Source organism: Parasteatoda tepidariorum, chromosome 9 (assembly GCF_043381705.1).
Source record: "Parasteatoda tepidariorum isolate YZ-2023 chromosome 9, CAS_Ptep_4.0, whole genome shotgun sequence".
Taxonomy (NCBI): domain Eukaryota; kingdom Metazoa; phylum Arthropoda; class Arachnida; order Araneae; family Theridiidae; genus Parasteatoda; species Parasteatoda tepidariorum.
The window spans coordinates 17129505-17147880 of NC_092212.1; the positions used below are offsets into that span (position 1 = coordinate 17129505).

An 18376-nucleotide genomic window follows, 5' to 3' on the forward strand; every position below is an offset into this window, starting at 1 on the left:
TAGTACCACTGTTTTTTAACTCTTATATACTATTGACCCTGGGGATCTCCCCCGTTAATTTTGTACCAGTATAAGCTTATTCCTTCATGACTGTTGAGCATAGAACAACCAGAATAAGATTAATCGGTTGGTGGTGCTACGTGCCAAATACTGAGGTACCCTACATATCCAGCATAGGTGGGGTAATTATAGATTGCTTTATTTAATTTACCACTACTTAGTTCGAATTAAAAACTTTATAGTTACAATTTTAACGCAGGTAATTTGGATAAGGGCCATTTAGGCCTCAAATGCCCAGTTTTACGACGAACGTAGATTGGATGTGTTAGATTTAAAAAGTGAAAGCAAAAATAAATCTGTCAAATATGCTATGACCAAACGTAAGCTACCGCTTCTTATTTTTTACCATACTGATTCCTTACGAGTTCGTTTATGACTTGCCCTTCCCGAAAAGATTAAATGTGATAGAAATTTACTAGTATGTGTACAAAAATGAAATGCTTCATCTGTAACCTGTTATACTTAGAGGACTTGAATATCCTTTGTAAACAATAGTAAACACTTAACCCTTTGACGGTCAGGGAAATGAGCAGTATTACGAGCGAGTAAGTAGTCGAAAGAGGCAGCTGTTTTCCCTCGCCGTTCTTCCAAAAATGTGATCCTTTTCTGGCGATGCCAACAGCTCCGCTTTCTGGAATTGTTATAATAAAGTGGTAGCAAATTATATAGTAAAATTCGTTGGAGAAGGACAGTTGAGCCTACTTTTTACTAGAGTAACCAGTAGATTGTTGCTTTAACGTTGCATTTTATATGATACTTATAATTTTTGATATTTAGTGGTAAAAAAATTACTTAAAAGTAAAAATACTAAACTGAAAGTAACTTGAATTCTTGAATTTCATTATCACTAGGAAATACTATTTTACAAAGCGGAGCAAGTTAACATCTCTGGCGGTGTCGTAGATAGCTCGCCTCACGAGTTTTAAAAATTTCTTGAAATATTTGTAGTACATAAATAACAGTTTTCACGTACTTTAAAATAATAAATGATAATTATTAATAGTAAATTATAAATGATTATAATCAATTACATAAATAATAGTTAATTATAAATATAAGACAAATATTAAATTGAAAGGACTAAATAAATTCATTTTTAACATACTCAATGCAGAATAATAATGGCGAGCGAGATCAGCTCGTTAGCAAGCATTAGGGAAAAATTTCACTACGCGAGTAATGCTCGTTACTAACCATTACGGTCGAAATCTTGCTCTCGAGCAGAACTCGTTTGCGCGCATTATGAAGCACGATTCGATTGCGAGCCGAACTCGTTCATAACCGTCAAAGGGTTAATGAATTAAAAAACAAAATTTGATGTCTTTTATTTTACTTCGTCATTTTCCCATTCATTATGAAGGATTACTCATTTTTTATGCATTCATTAGCAGTCAACGAGGTCACTTTCAAGATTATATTATTATTGCCAGCTTTATTTCCTAAAACTGGGCACCTGTTTTATGAAATAAACCAGACCCTATCCCATACATCATGAAATATTAAAACATTGAGTTGCAAACATATTGAGTTTAGCAAAATTGTGGTAGGTCAAACACTTTGCTTGATTCATTAACAGTTGAAGGTTGAAATTATAAAAACAATATGAGTATTTAAAATCAATTAAAAATGTATTGAAAAATGTTTACATAATTAGTAAAATAAATATTACGAGTTTTTTAAAGTTCAAATTTTATAATTTTGTTAATGTTGTTTCCATCTTGTTCTAAACTATGGTTGATACACTGATCGATAATTCATTAAGGATTCTCTGGGATTATGCACTGGATGATTAGGACGGTAACAGAAAAAGTGAGTTCACAGTTGGGATCGAGCCAGGGGACAGCAGGCGGGTATGTTAACCACTACACCACGGCAGTGCACTACCATTTGTGTTGATAATGATGGTAAAATGCATCAGATGAAAAATGTGCTGCTATTGCTCTAAGTTGTTGGTCTTTATTGAAGTTCTCGAAGTTGAAAATCTTATTGAAATTCGCTGCTTCACTATTTACTGCATGTTTGATAAAATCATTATTCAACTTGTAGATGTTTGTAGGATTGTTGTGTAGGATTATATTACAAAGAAATTTATAATATTACGTGTTTTCTAATTTTTAAATATAAAAGTGGCATTAACTACTGAGAAATGGGTGAATTTTGATGCTTACTCAGAGATGACATCTTAAGGGCAACCAACTTTCTACGATTTTGTAAAAATTTATTCTAATGGTACCTAAGTTTGTATATTAAAGAATTATTAACGAAGACAGCACATAAGTAACTGCAATCCCAGATCGTAAATTTTAAATAAAGACTTAAGCTCTATGTTATTTAAAGTACATTTGTTGCTAAAACACTGTGTAAGCTAAGAAGTCAATAATTGGACTTTTTTTTGGTTTTTTAATATCTTATGAGTTAGAGTTGCCAAACTGAACACATTGCACCTGAAAGGGTCGAGTTTAAATTTTGTTTGGATAAATGACTAAATTTGAAAGTGCTGACCATTCAAAATTTTTTACAAGCTTTATCAGCAAAAAAAATGAAATCTCAAATTTTCATTAAACTTTTTTTTAAATCTACCACCTTTTTAAATAAAATAAAGTTTTTATCTTTTCATAAATCTTATTTGTTATATTCATTCTTTACATAACATATGTTTTTTAATTGAACCCATTTGCTGGAACTTATATATTCCGGTGAATGCCGTTGCTTAATATTAAATGCATTTTACCATCGCAGGTGGTATTTACCAGTCTCTTACGACACCTACTGGTGAATGCAGAGGTCCTAAAAAGTGGGATAATTTAAGAGCTACGAGAAAAACAATAGAAGAAATAAGACGTTTTAAGAAATTTGTAAATCAAAGATTTGTGTTGAAATTGATCAACAGAATTCATGAAGTAAAATTAAAAATTGTAACATTTCCAACAACAGTTTTGTGAACTATTCGTTCTATAATTTCAAAATCCAGTCTCAAAAAATTTAAAAGTGGTGAAAAAAAAATATAACGGAAACATCTTGTTGACAACCCAAAGGATTATATTCGCAAAATAGTATTTACGATTATTGTATATAGCCAAAGTAAAATTTATGTATAAAAAATGAATTATTTAACTTTAGAACACTTTAACTCGGAAAAGTTGCCTATAGTATTATAAATAAAAATAGCCTGAAAATTTTAAACTGGATTATTATCTTCCGTTCTCAAATCATACTTAAAATTAATGAAAATTTGGAAAAAATTAGGTATTTCTTAATTTTGTTTAAGTGTCCTAAAAATTCTGAAGTAAACCTGCTTTATTATGCAATGTTTCTTTGTTGGTTTGAATAACCTAAATAAGTTAAGCTCTGGTCAATAAATGAATTTCAAACTTTCGCGCAAATTTTACAGAGTAAACGTAAAATATCCCACCGTACTGACGTAAAATATCTTCAGTGGTGGACGGATTATGGGTTCGAGTCTCCTTGCCGTCAGACTAACCATGGGAGGATTTCATGGTGATTTTCTCTTCCGTGTAACATAAATGAAGGTTATTTCCATCAAAAAGTTCTTCACGAAATTAAATTTCTCCCAATACTTAATCCAGGAGTCTTCTCGTCTTCTGCATTGGGTTCAAAGTTACCAGGTTACGGAGTTGAACAAATTTATTGTAAACCCAGAAATTGGGTCGGCTGTTAAATGGCAGTTATAAAATAAAAATTATAAAACTATCTTAACTCTCTGCAAAGAATCTTTTCATTGGGTCATATACATATCGCCAACAATCACTTCACCGACGACTCCTATCATCGACGCAATCATTTGACCCACACGATCACTTCGCCGACATAATCATTTCACTGACACGATCGTTTCGCTGACATGATTTCGCCAACGTTCCCAGTTCAGTTTCGATTTATAATTTCTGTCAAAATTTCATTTTTAGTTAATCAGGTTATCTCTGAAAAACTTTTTATGTTTATGTGCTTTATTTTGCCGTAGTCATAAATATACGCTTAATTTTACTTAAAATTTTGTTATGCTAGTGACCTGAGTAAACACTTTTTAAGTAGTAGCACTGTAGAAAATTCACAAGTTTGTATTGGACTGCCAAGTTCATTCAAGTCAGTCAATCAGTTCATCTTAATCTGTTAATTATCATAATATCATGAATTCGGATTGAAACAAAAAAGTTTGTATTACTAATAAATCATAATAGTCATACACGTTTCGTTTCTCTAAGATAAAAGTAAAGTTTTTATTTTATTTTATAACCGTCGTTGAACAGCCGACCTAATTTTTTAGTGGTTTGTGACTACTAAAGTTCAACTCCGTAGCTTTGTAATTTTGAAACCATTCTAGAAAACAGGGGAACTCCTGGATCAAGTATTGTTGGTAAATTTGCCTACTTGGGGGACTTTTTGATTTAACTGATCAGCATTTGCGTTACATGGAGAGGAAAACCACGAAAAGCTCCCATGGTTAGCCTGGAGGCAAGGGGACTTTAATCCATGACCCGTCTACCATTGAGGATATTTTTCATCATCACTGTGGTCGGTGCAAGCTCTATGCAGAGTTACTATCGACCAGCAATTGCTGAGACTCGAATCCAGTTCACCTCATTGTAAGTCGAACGGTCTATCAATCTTTGAGAAAAATATGAACCATTCAAACAAGAACGTTGTCTGTTTGTGTAAGTACCGTTGTTGTAAGTGAAATGCATAATCTATTTCAGATGGGAATTATTGTTTAGCAGGAATATGTAAAATGTACTGTAGCGAGCTGTTTAGTGGTTTTTGTGGAAATCCTTATATGCTTGAAGGAAGTTTTGCTGTTTATATACCACCTCTACCTGTTGAATTACTGGAACACAGAGAAGTGAAAAATCCATGGAGAAGAACATACCAACTGAATGCAAAAGCTGAGTGGGAAAAAGATCCATCTTTCTGCAAAAATGTAATCCAATATCTTCGCCCTTTCAATGAAACCAGAAGGTTGTATGATGTCATTGATTGCGCTATATTTGATTTTCTTATAGGTATGTCAATTCACTTGTTTTAATTCGCTTAATTTTATGTGTCCTTAACAAGGATAGTTATTTGAAAAAGAAATAAAAACTTAAAATATATCATTAAAATACTCATTAAAATATATCGGAGTGATTCAACAATGAAAAATTAATCATTTCCGAAGACTAATATTACAACATTTTGCAATGATGTTAAAAGAACATATTAAAAAAAAATTATATTTCACGTTTTCTAACATTGGCCATAAGTTGACTTTTAAAATATTAACTGGAGTATAATTATATATTAAAATTTGAGCGATTTAACAATGAAAAATTAATCCTTTCAGGGGAGTAATGTTGCAACATTTAGCAGTGATGTTAAAAGAACATATTAAAAAAAATTAGATTTCACGTTTTCTAACATTGGCCATAAGTTGGCTTTTAAAATATTAACTGGAATGTAATTATGTATTAAAATTTGAGCGATTTGACAATGAAAAATTAATCCTTTCAGGGGAGTAATGTTGCACCATTTTGTAGTGATGTTAAGAGAATATATCTAAAAAGAATTAGATTTGACGTTTTCTAACATTGTCTGTAAATTAAGTATAAACATATTAACTGGAATTTAATTATATATTGAAATATTATTGATAATTTGTGGTGAGCATAAATGTCTTTTAAGTTGAGATAAATTTTAATAATCATTATTGGAAAGCCGACTTTTAAACTTTTTCCAGATTTTACATTGTGTTTCCGCAACACTATGCAGTGATGTTGAAAGAGCCCATTTGAAAACAAAAATTGATAGAGAATTAACTATTAATCTATGTTAATTATTTCTAAAGTAACTACCACTTTAGTTTAAAACAATGTTGCAAATGCGAAGTTTCAGGTCCAAAAAGTGAATATGTTACAACTTAGATTATATATTTATTTATATTATTATTAGATAAATATTATTATTATTATTATTAGATAAATATTATTATTATTATTAGATAAATACTATTATTATTATTAGATTATTTATACATATTTTGGAGATTAGGAATGTTATGTCACCAAATTGAAATTTAAAAATTGATTCAATTAAATGACCGCTTTTAAACTTTTTGGGGAAGAAGATCAAACCAAAACGAGAGTAATGGCTGATAAAACGAGTACATTACAACCGCATGTGTACTTTTTAACTATCCATTCCTATCTCTTTAACACGTTCACGTCGGGTGTTGCGCCTGAAAGCGGGACGGAAAAGTGAAAATACTGGTAGAACTATTTCAATATTAGATAATATTCGGGAGGAATTAATCTATTCTCAACAATAACAATTCACTGTATGGAAATTTATCACAGCGAAGAAGCAATTCAATATAAAAATTGCATCCGTTATAAACAATTGGTAGTTATGGATTTTTATTATTCCCGGAAAAAACTAAAAAATGAAATTTATTTGTTACCAGTTTTTACTCCGGTGCGCCGCCCGATGAGACAATCTAACGAGAGCCACCGGTGGGTCACCCCGGCGAGTCTCGAAGGTCACGCGTGAACGTGTTAAAAAAAGCTTATAAAAAGTTGAGAAAATAAATTCGAATTTAATTGCTGAAAAGCAGTAAAAGATACCCTATGCATGCCTAATAAAATATATAAATAATTTTAACATTTATATTTGCGTGTGGGATGAAATTACTAGAATATTTTAAAAATCGAAATGGTAGAAGAGAAAAAATTTTGTATTTAGTTTAATCATGTGATTTAAAACACATATATTACTATTTTTAGCACATTGGATAAATATCTAATCCATATAACTGTGTAAATTCGACATGAAAGAGTTAATGCGTTTAACCCTTATTTTTTTAATACTTTTATAGAATTAATCCTCATGACAGTATTTTCATGATGTTCATTATTTATGCTGTTTGGCAATGAAGGTAAAAGTAAAAAGCGGTTAAAGAGAATTCCATTTACTTTTATTTTAGTTCTAACAGTTCCACAGTTGTTCTATGCATTCTCGCCTAATTTATGATTTAAGTAAGGAGGGACGAATAAAATAAGTTAGACTATTGTCATCGTGCTCTGAAGTAAATTAAAACCACCCTGCAATTTATGCTAAGACAATTTTAAAAAAGGCTTTTCTCTTACAGAGCGCAAAATGTTTCTTTGGAATTGACTTTTTAAAAAGAAAATGTTTGTCACTCAAATTTAATATATTTTTACTATGACTGTCTGAAGTAGGATATTTTATTTATGAATTTCAAATGTTATATTCAATAAAACGAAATACTCTGACGTATTCTGTACAAATTTGTTATCAACAATTAAACGATAAAAAGCACGGAATGTTTGATGTTTATAAAATTTGAGATATTTTATGAAAAATAAATATGTCTCAGTGAGCAATCTAAAATTGTTTTAAACACTAATAAGTGTTAGAGATAAAAGGTACGAAATATATAATATTTGTAAAATTTTAAATCTATATATATAAAAGTGAATGTGTGTCTGTCTGTCTGTCTGTCTGTCTGTCCTCTATAGACTCCTAAACCATCCGACAGAAAGCTATGAAACTTGGCATACAGATAGTTCAAAGCACGAGGAAGGTTTCTGTCGACATTAGAACATTCTGCGATAAACCGTTCCAGCGATATCAGTTAAAGTCGAAATGGAATTTTCTGATTGGTTAAAAGCTAGCCATTGTTTTAAATTTTGCTATAAACGATTCAATTTTCAAATATCTTGAAGATAACAAAACAGTGATATTTTCTATCTTATAACTCTATTCATTTAGAAAAGTAAATTAAAGTAAATTGCATATACTTTAATTTTTAATTCGCGCGTTTCTTTATGTCAGGTGAGTACAAGCAAGTAAAATCAACGAGAATAGATTTCTTAATTGTTGGTCGTATCACGGATTCAGTACTGTGAAAACTGTTTAATAAATATAAAGACAAAAGCAAATTTCATTCAAATTGCACGTTTTCAGAAATATTTATATTTAGTACGTAATTTTAGGTTAGCAAAATTAAATATACTTTTCGAAGATTTCAGTGCTGTGACAGTTGTCATTTGAAAACTATTAGTTTGTTTGTTTATTTATGCAAAGTTTTCGAATTCATCCATTTTATTTCTTTCATTTATAAAATTGATTTTTGTTTTAAATCTTATAATTTTCATATTTCTTATTCATCTCATTTTTATTGCTCTTTTTATTATTTAAAATATGTATGTGATATTTCGATTTAGCAAATTTGCGACCACTGCCAACTTTTACATTTCTTTTTCGTTGTCAGAAAGAATATTTGCAAAAATATGCCGCCTAAGCAAATCGCTCTTAGTCGGTCGACATCTCAAGCGCGCAAAAAGAGAACTACCCGTGTTTCAGAAACATCGGAGCAACGGGAAAAAGACTTGAAACTAATCGAGAACAGAATGCTTTTGCCCGTTCCTTAGAAACGTCTGAGCAACAGGAAAGAAGACTGTCAACAAATCAACTACGAACTACACAAGCCCGTTCGTCGGAAACATCAGAGCAACGGGAAGCAAGAATGAAAACCGACCGAGAACGCATTTCGCTATTCAGACGCTGCCAATACTCTGATTTGAATTTCAGTGCATTTCACTATGATCCGACAACAAACTATAGTCTTCCCCCAAGTGTCATCATCGGATACACATGTAACATAAGTATGTTTTGTAATGCTCTCAAATTTAAAAATGAAACAGCTGAAATTTGCTNACGCTCTATCCGTCTTCAAGAAAAATATGAAATTTACAAACAAGAACGTCGACTGTTTATAAGTGAAATGCATAATCTATTTCAGATGGGAATTATTGTTTAGCAGGAATATGTAAAATGTATTGTAGCGAGCTGTTTAGTGGTTTTTGTGGAAATCCTTATATGCTTGAAGGAAGTTTTGCAGTTTACATACCACCTCTACCTGTTGAATTGTTGGAACACAGAGAGGTGGAAAATCCATGGAGAAGAACATACCAACTGAATGTAAAAGCTGAGTGGGAAAAAGATCCATCTTTCTGCAAAAATGTGATCCAGCATCTTCGTCCTTTCAATGAGACCAGAAGGTTGTATGATGCCGTTGATTGCGCAATATTTGATTTTCTTATAGGTATGTCAATTAACTTGTTTTTATTCGCTTTAGTTTATGTTTCCTTAACAGGGATAGTTATTTAGAAAAGAAAAAAAAAAACTTTTACTCATCAAAATATATCTGAGTGATTCAACAATGAAAAATTAATCATTTCAGAAGATTAATGTTGCAACATTTTGCAGTGATGTTAAAAGAACACATTTAAAAAAATTAGATTTGACGTTTTCTAACATTGGCCACAAGTGGACATTAAAAATATTAACTGAAATATAACTATATATTAAAATCTGAGAAATTCAACAATGAAAAATTAATCCTTTCAGGAGAATAATGTTGCAACAATTTGTAGTGATGTTATGAGAATATATTAAAAAAAATTAGATTTGTCGTTTTCTACCATTTCCTATAAGTTGAGTTTTAAAATAGTAAATGGAATATAGTTATGTATTGAAATATTGTTGATAATTTGCGGTGAACATAAATGTCTTTTGCATCGAGATAAATTTTAATTATCTTTATTGGAAAGTCGATCTTTAAACCGTTTCCAGATTTTACATTGCGTTTCCGCAACACTATGATTTCCTGCCAACTTTTACGCATTTGGAGTAAAATTTTATTTATATCTTTAATGTGGTAGTAAAATGCATGCTTATAATATATTCCTTGTATTTATAAGTTTAATTTATAATCTTTTTGTCCACCACTATTTTTATAATGATTAAGCATATATATTATTAAGTAATACTGTTGAGGTAGTCCACATGAACTCTTTCAAACTACAGTGTGTTTCTGCCTAATATTTTAATTCAATTTCCATTTTACTGCCACTGGGAAAAATCGCCCTCGGAAGGATTAAAAGTAGGCAGGTATGACTATGTAGTGATGTTGAAGGAGTCAATTTGAAAACAAAAATTGGTAGAGAATTAACTATAAATCTAAGTTAATTATATTTTAAGTAACTACCATTTTAGTTCAAAACAATGTTGCATATGTGAAGTTTCAGGTCCAAAAAATGAATATGTAACAGCTTAGATTATACTAATAATAATATGTATAAATAATTTATACATATTATTATTAGATAAAATTAATATTATTATTAGATTATTTATGTATATTTTGGTGAATAGGAATGTTATGTCACCAAATTGAAATTTAAAAATTGATTGAATTAAATGACCGCTTTTAAATTTTTTGGGGAAGAAGTGCAAACAAAAACGAGAGTAATGGCTGATAATACGAGTACATTACAACCGCATGTACTTTTTAACTATCCATTCCTCACTCTTCAAAAAAGCTTATAAAAAGTTAAGAAAATAAATTCGAATTTAATTGCTGAAAAGCAATAAAAGATACCCTATGCCTAATAGAATATATAAATAATTTTAACATTTATATTTATGTGTGGGAGGAAATTACTAGAATATTTTAAAAATCAAAATGGTAAAAGAGAAAAAATTTTGAATTTAGTTTAATCATGATTTAAAACACATATATTACTATTTTTCGCACATTGGGTAAATATCTAACCCGCATAATTGTGCAAATTCGACCTGAAAGAGTTAATGCGTTTAACCATCACCTCCTACATCAAGATGCCTCCACACGGTTTCATATAAGTAGTCTGTGCAGACTGTTTAAAAAGTGAAGCAATTGTGCGCATGAACCCAAAACCTTATATAAAAGTAATTGAGATAAATTTATTTTATATATTTGAGAATTGAATCTGTAGTGGTTGACAAGTGAATAAGGCAAGCCAGTAATATTCATAAATAAAATAAATTTTTAGTCATATATTTACAACCACTTTCTTATTTTAACTATATTCTGTATTAAATGACTCGTTCGGTAAGTGGATATCCTTCATAGTGGTCTGATCGGACTACCTTTAAAAAACCGTGTGGAGGCTATCAGTTACAGGAGGCGTTGGTTTAACCCTTATTGTTTTAATATTTTTGTATTAATCTTCATGACTGTATTTTTATGATGCTCATTATTTATGTTGTTTGGAAATGACGGTAAAGTAAAAAGCTGTCAAAAAAAATTCCATTTACTTTTATTTTAGTTCTAACAAATCTTGTCTACAGTTGTTCTATGCATTCTCGCCTAATTTAAAATTCAAGCAAGGAGAGACGAATAAAATAAGTTAGACTATTGTCATCGTGCTCTGAAGTAAATTGAAACCACCCTGCAATTTATGCTAAGACAATTTTTAAGAAAGAAAACTATTCTCATACAGAGCGCAGAATGTTTCTTTGGAATAGACTTTTTAGAAACAAAATGTTTGTCACTCAAATTTAATATATTTTTACTATGACTGTCTCAAGTAGCATTTTTTATTCAGGGATTTCAAATGTTACATTCAATAAAACGAAATACTCTGACGTATTCTGTACAAATTTGTTATCAACAATTAAACGATAAAAAGCACGGAATGTTTGATGTTTATAAAATTTGAGATATTTTATGAAAAATAAATATGTCTCAGTGAGCAATCTAAAATTGTTTTTAACAGTAATAAGTGTTAGAGATTAAAGGTATGAAATATATAATATTTGTAAAATTTTAAATAATATATAAAAGCCAAATATTCTAAAATTGGTTTTGACTGTTATACTGATAAAAGATAAAAAGTAAAGAATATTTGATGTTTATAAAATGTCAGATAATATTTGAAAACAAAATAACCGTAGTCTGCTATCTAAAACTGTTTTTGACAGTCATAAATGATATGAATTAATAGTACGGAATATTTTATGTTCTTAACGACTGGATGTCCTATTTTAAACTCATTACAGAACAACTATCTGGCAGCTGAACTCTCTTCCAAAACTTTCGAGATGCTTCTTCCATAATCCTTCTTCGATTCTAAATCTTTCCAACAAATTATTGATTTGATAAGCTAAATGCTTATAACATGAAAATATGTAGAGAGAAACGTGAAACATTGCGTCGTATTTCATTAAAATCATGAAAAACAAGCATTTTGCTTAATCAAATGCATATTATCGGCAAAGCAAAGTCGTCGTCGACCATTAAGGAAGAGGAAGTGCGATTGCTTTCGTTTTCCTGTTTCACCATCTATGGCCTAAAATTCGACTTCTGCCTACCCCATACGTCACACTCGTTTATAGGGTGGACCCATTCATACATCAATTCATTCATCCTCAGATCGTAATTTTGACCTGAACCATTGAACGACCAATCTCCAATTCAGTACCCTCAGAGGTGTAATTTTTATGGATTAATTGAGGACTTTGTGATCCGACAAATTTAGCGTGCACCAATCACCATTTAGTACACGGGAATCTTCGGCCGGCTGGATTCAAATTCCCCGTTCTCACGAACGCGAGTACAGCGCCCTGCAAATCAGGTTATTCCGGCAATATGCATCTTGATTAATTTATTTTATTGACATAAACTGGGGTAGAATTTTCTGTAGCTATATCACGTGATCGGCAATGAAAATTTAAGAAATGTAGGACCATTTTGTAATAAATTGGCTCTACGCGCCTTTAGACTTCATAAATCTACGTGTTTAAAAGTGCGTATCATCCATTTTTCCTCGTAGAATTACTCCGGAATGGAAACGAACGCGTCCGTAAACGAACATTATAAGATTTCAAGCAAACAAACCATCGAACTGTGGGCGTCGAAATATAGATATCAAAAATTCCTAAACGTAATAAGGTTTTTTTTAATGTATTTTTTTCAGAAAATGCAAAACTTTTCTTTGGATATCTGAAACGTAATTCAATTGATAAGATTCTTATCTAACAGTATCAGTTTTTCCGAGAAAAAGAACAATACATATGTAACTTCTTTAGAATATTATGTTTATGAACTATATTTAAATTCTTTATTTTATACTTAATTTACATGTAATTGTACACTTAATTTTTTTTCAATCTGTAATAATATTTTCCACTTCTGTATTTTAATTCTTGATGACAAAGTTTCATATCGATTTTCCAAAAGTTTCTCCTTATCTTTCAACAAAAAAAGACTGTTTTAAGAATCATTGACTGTCTTTCATATTAAAGAAATCAAGTCAATAAAAAACTCCACAATCACATATTGTCTAATGTTCAAAAAACTTTATTGCTTCTTGCCATGTCTGAGCTACGAGGTTAAAGACTACATATAATAAAGGTAACTCATATCGAGTGTAAATCAAACTAAATAATTCGATATTGTGAGTTACTTATGCATTTATAATTTTTAGGTTATCTAGTTNGACTAAATGTCATCCGATATTTACAAAGTTGTTATTAGAGCTGAAAAAACACCTGTAGGTTACCACAAAGAAAAATACAATGCGCCAACATTGGATGAAGTGGCTATTGTTATAGTTTTACCTCCCGCGATACAGTTCTTCATCGCAGAAATCGTGACGTTCAAAGAGTTCGCCGAAACTTATCGATCATATGATGCATTGCAATATCCTATTTTATTTTGGTGAGGAGAGGAGGGATATTATTTTAACATAAAATTAAGAAGTCCGCAAACAGGCGAGAAAACCAATAAGAAAGCAAGTACAATAAGTTTTTATGCATATAGATTAATGATTGCCAAAACGCTGATAATCATACTTTAAAATGTCGACAATTAGTTCATTAATACATTATCGATATGTGCCTTGGACTCCAAGGCACATGTATGAATACTCACAGGATGCAATGACATATGTTCTCGCATATGGGCTCCTAGATTTATTTATTACATTTACGTGCAATTCTACTTGGGTTGAAATTAGAGATATTTTGTTACGGATCGTCATCGGATCGTCATGATATTACAGCACGTGTGTTCAAACAAAAATGATAATCTTTACTTGATTTCATTGTGAAGCGTCATGTTTTTAGAGAGACACGGTGTTGGGTGTACTCTATTGAATGGCAAAAACGAGGATTGCCTCAGGCACACATTCTAATTTGGCTTATTGAAAATAAACCACCTTGCCAAACTGATCAGATATCAGCAGAAATTCTTGATGTCACCATAGATCCAGTCTTATTTCAGATCATTGTCCAAAATATGTTTCATGCTCCGTGTGCATCACCATACATGTCTGTTTGAAAATGCACTAATGATATCCTAGAGAATTAACTGCTGAGACTATCACTGGTTTTTTTCACCATTAAATAAAATTTGCATTTCAAATCATAATCGCAAATGTCATTCACACTTAAATACAAAATTCAAATTGAAAGCGTTGCAACGCATGCAGGGTACAGCTAGTAATATATAAAAGCCAAATATTCTAAAATTGGTTTTGACTGTTGTACTGATAAAAGATAAAAAGTGAGGAATATTTGATGTTTATAAAATGTCAGATAATATTTGAAAACAAAATAACCGCAGTCTGCTATCCAAAATTAATTTTGACAGTCATAAATGATAAGAATTAATAGTACGGAATATTTTATGTTCTTAACGACTGGATGTCCTATTTTAAACTCATTACAGAACAACTATCTGGCAGCTGAACTCTCTTCCAAAACTTTCAAGATGCTTCTTCCATAATCCTTCTTCGATTCTAAATCTTTCAAGCAAATTATTGATTTGATAAGCTAAATGCTTATAACATGAAAATATGTAGCGAGAAACGTGAAACATTGCGTCGTATTTCATTAAAGTCATGAAAAACAAGCATTTTGCTTAATCAAATGCATATTTTCGGCATAGCAAAGTCGTCGTCGACCATTAAGGAAGAGGAAGTGCGATTGCTTTCGTTTTCGAGTTTCACCATCTATGGCCTAAAATTTGACTTCTGCCTCCCCCATACGTCACACTTGTTTATAGGGTGGACCCATTTATACCATCGATTCACTCATCCACAGATCGTAATTTTGACCTGATCCATTGAACGACCAATCTCCAATTCAGTACCCTCAGAGGTGTAAGCTAACTAAACTGCGCAGTAGTGGAAATTACGAAGCATGTCATTACGTTTGGACTACTAAAGGATCGAATTTTTTGCTTATGGTAACCCGTGCTGAGGCCTTCTCTTTTCTATGAGGAATTGATTTTACGCTCCCCATTATAACACAAATATAGTTGTGCCATACTCTTTCCTATACAAATTCAATCTGGATCTGTCTTATACATTCAATCATACATGTATAATATCCAATCAGAAGCACTTGGTAAAAAGAAAGTCAGAAATTTTTTCCGAAATAAACTTTAAAAAATTAAGAAATAAAAACAGTCTAGAAAAGAAAGAAGAAACACCCTTCTTTCCAGATCTTAAAAACTTTATCTTTACCTTCTGAATAATGTTTCGCCTTTCTCCCTCTTTCAATATTCTTTTGAACTTGTGATTTCTGACTCTCCGTTATTCTTGCTCAAATCTCGTACCTTCAAATTCGTAGTCTGGCATAGTATTCTTTATATTACATTGCATTATTGTTCCCCAGACAAGTTTCATATATCGATGGGCAATTACATTTATTTTTATTTTATAACCGTCGTTGAACAGCCGTCCCAATTTTTGGGGGTTTACGACCATTAAAGTTCAACTCCGTAGCCTTCTAATTTTGAACCCAATCCAGAAGGCATGGGAAGTCCTCGATCAAGTATTGGGAGAAATTTGCCCTCGTGGAGGACGTTTTGATGGAACTAACCCGCATTTGCGTTCCATGGAGAGGAAACCCACGAAAACCTCCCATGGTTAGCCTGAGGGCAAGGGGACTCTAACCCATAATCCGTCTACCTCTGAGGATATTTTACGTCAGTACTGTGGCCTGTGAGAAGGTGGGAAATTCGTATCAACTAGCCATCGGTTGGATTCGAACCTGGTTCTCCTCATTGGAAAGCGTATCTATTCCTTTAGCCTCCACTGCTCATAAAGTTAGTATAGAATTGTTTTCATTAACTTGATCAACATAGAACTCAGTACACGCAGATGGTTACACATCGAGTTCCCCCTACACTGGCAAACCAACCAACCAGGTTTTTTATGTGTTTTACATTACATTTACTATGTACAAATATTTTCAATTGAGTAGGATTCTTTGGCTTTCATTAATGATAAAGTTCCTTTTTTATGTATCCCTAACATGTGTGTACACTTTCAAATTTGTAACGAAAGTATGCGACTGAACAAAGCGGTGCATCTGATGCGTACATTAAGTGTAAATGCCCTGCCACCTTTTTTTTTATTAAGGCACCTTTTCTATTGTCATAGAATTGGGTCTGTTCTTTCTCAGACAGAATTTTCCGATAGATCTAATAAAACTGTCACTTAACACATTTCATCCACTCAACTTTTTATTCATTATTTTCTTTCATATAGTAATGTTTCCTATGCACTATTTATGTTCTCAATTACAAAGAATTCGATATTTCAGGAAATGAAAATAGGGTGAATTTTGACGAGTTTACAGTGTTTGGTGCTGACAACACTAATACACTTATACATTTCGACAATGGTCAAGGGTTAGTATATTTTGAAATTTAAATTAAATTGTTTATTAGTATGTTGTTCTTAATAACAAATCAATCAGTTATATTCAATCAATAAAAACCTCAAAAGCAAATGCATTCGAAGTATAAAGTATACATCAGTCATTGCCTTAAAACAAATTTAAATGTCTATAGAAAAATATTTAATGAACATAAATAGAGTTTAGATCAGCGGTTCCCAAATTTTTCGGCTACGGAAGCCTAAATGATCTTTTCTGTTCGACCTAACTCCGACTTCATAAATAAAGCTTATAAAGGTAATTGTCAATGTCATAAGCAGCAGAAGACTATATTTAAAATATTTAATTACGAGGATAAAGAATTTTCATTATTTTATTACTAATTATGTTAAATTAGATTTTATGTCTTCAGAAATGATTTAAAAGTTCATATGCAACACCACTTTGTTTTAGTTCTATCAATGTTAAGTTCTTAAAATGGTGGCTATATTACCAAACATTTTGAAAGCTTCAATTTTTAAATGTCTACCACTGTATAAAATATTTTGCGTAGTAGTTTGCAGCCCTGCTTTTACTGGAATCGATCTACAAAACTGCCTCAGAAGTTATTTATAACTTCACTTGCTTGAAATATAGCAACTGATTTAGGATAAAACTTTCGACCTAAATCTAATTTGGAACGGAAGGAAAATTATTATTTATGACTCTTATACTTCTGCAGTGTTCTCTAATAACCTACTAAATAATTTTACCCACAGATTTGGACGTTCGGATCACGATGAATTATCTATACTATCACCTTTATCCCAATGTTGCTTAGTGAGGTTGTCAACATTCAACAGGCTTTACGAATTATACGTTGGAGAACGGCCGTTGAGTGAATTAATGAGAGAGAGTCTTGCCAAAGATCCACTTTCTCCCATACTGACTGAAAGCCACCTCGAAGCCTTGGACAGAAGATTAGAAAAAGTTCTTGCCTTAATCAGACTTTGTCTAATAGGAAATGGCGGACCAACTGTATTTCAAGATGATGTAATATAATAAAATTTATCATTAATATAAAAATAAAAGAAATCGTCTAAAAAGAGCAAAATATGCCAAGCAACATTTTTCACTCAAAAAGTGTCTCACAGGCACAAATTTCATTTATAAACTGTTTACAATTCGGAATGTTAGATTTTTTTACTCCTTGACCACTTTATTTAGTGGTCTTCAAGTATAATATGCACAGAGATATCAACTTGCTCCGGACAGCGGATGTTTCCGAGTGTTTGTCATTTAATGTATGATTCTTGATTTGTTAAAATTGATTTATAGGGTTTTAATACCTTCCACTACTTCTAAATGATTCAAAAGCTTACTTTATATACCACTTTGTTACAGTTCAGCCATGTCGAGCCTCCACACGGTCTTTTTTAAGTAGTCCGCGCAGACTGTTTCAAAAGTGAACCTGTTGTGCGCATGAACCCAAAACCTTTTATAAAAGTAATTTAGAGAAATGTATCTTATATATTTGAGAATTGAATCTGTAGTGGTTGACAAGTGAATAAGGCAAACCAATAATATTCATANAATAATATAAAAATTTTAAAAGCATTTTAAATTTACTCGAATTATGTGTTTCTAATAATTAATCTTGGCTTCGCTTCGCCGGACACCGGTGACCACCGTGGTGCTACGAACAAACTCAGTGCCGATCACCGGTGACCCACTTGGCATTCAACGTGCTAATAATTTTGCACTCCGCAGGTAACACTCGGGCAGAAATTTCATTTATAAATTGTTTACC

The 18376-nt window shown here is 31.5% G+C and overlaps 1 protein-coding gene across 1 annotated transcript in view; it reads left to right on the forward strand.

The window, feature by feature from the left end:
- Positions 1–17680, forward strand: part of LOC107446379 (extracellular serine/threonine protein kinase FAM20C) — a gene marked incomplete at its 5' end in the record, with an annotated part of 28397 nt that extends 10717 nt beyond the window's left edge. The window contains 3 exon segments of the mRNA XM_043044613.2: positions 8876–9178; positions 16513–16600; positions 17346–17680. Coding sequence (XP_042900547.2) covers positions 8876–9178; positions 16513–16600; positions 17346–17628 — 674 coding nt within the window.
- Positions 17681–18376: the final 696 nt, after the last annotated feature.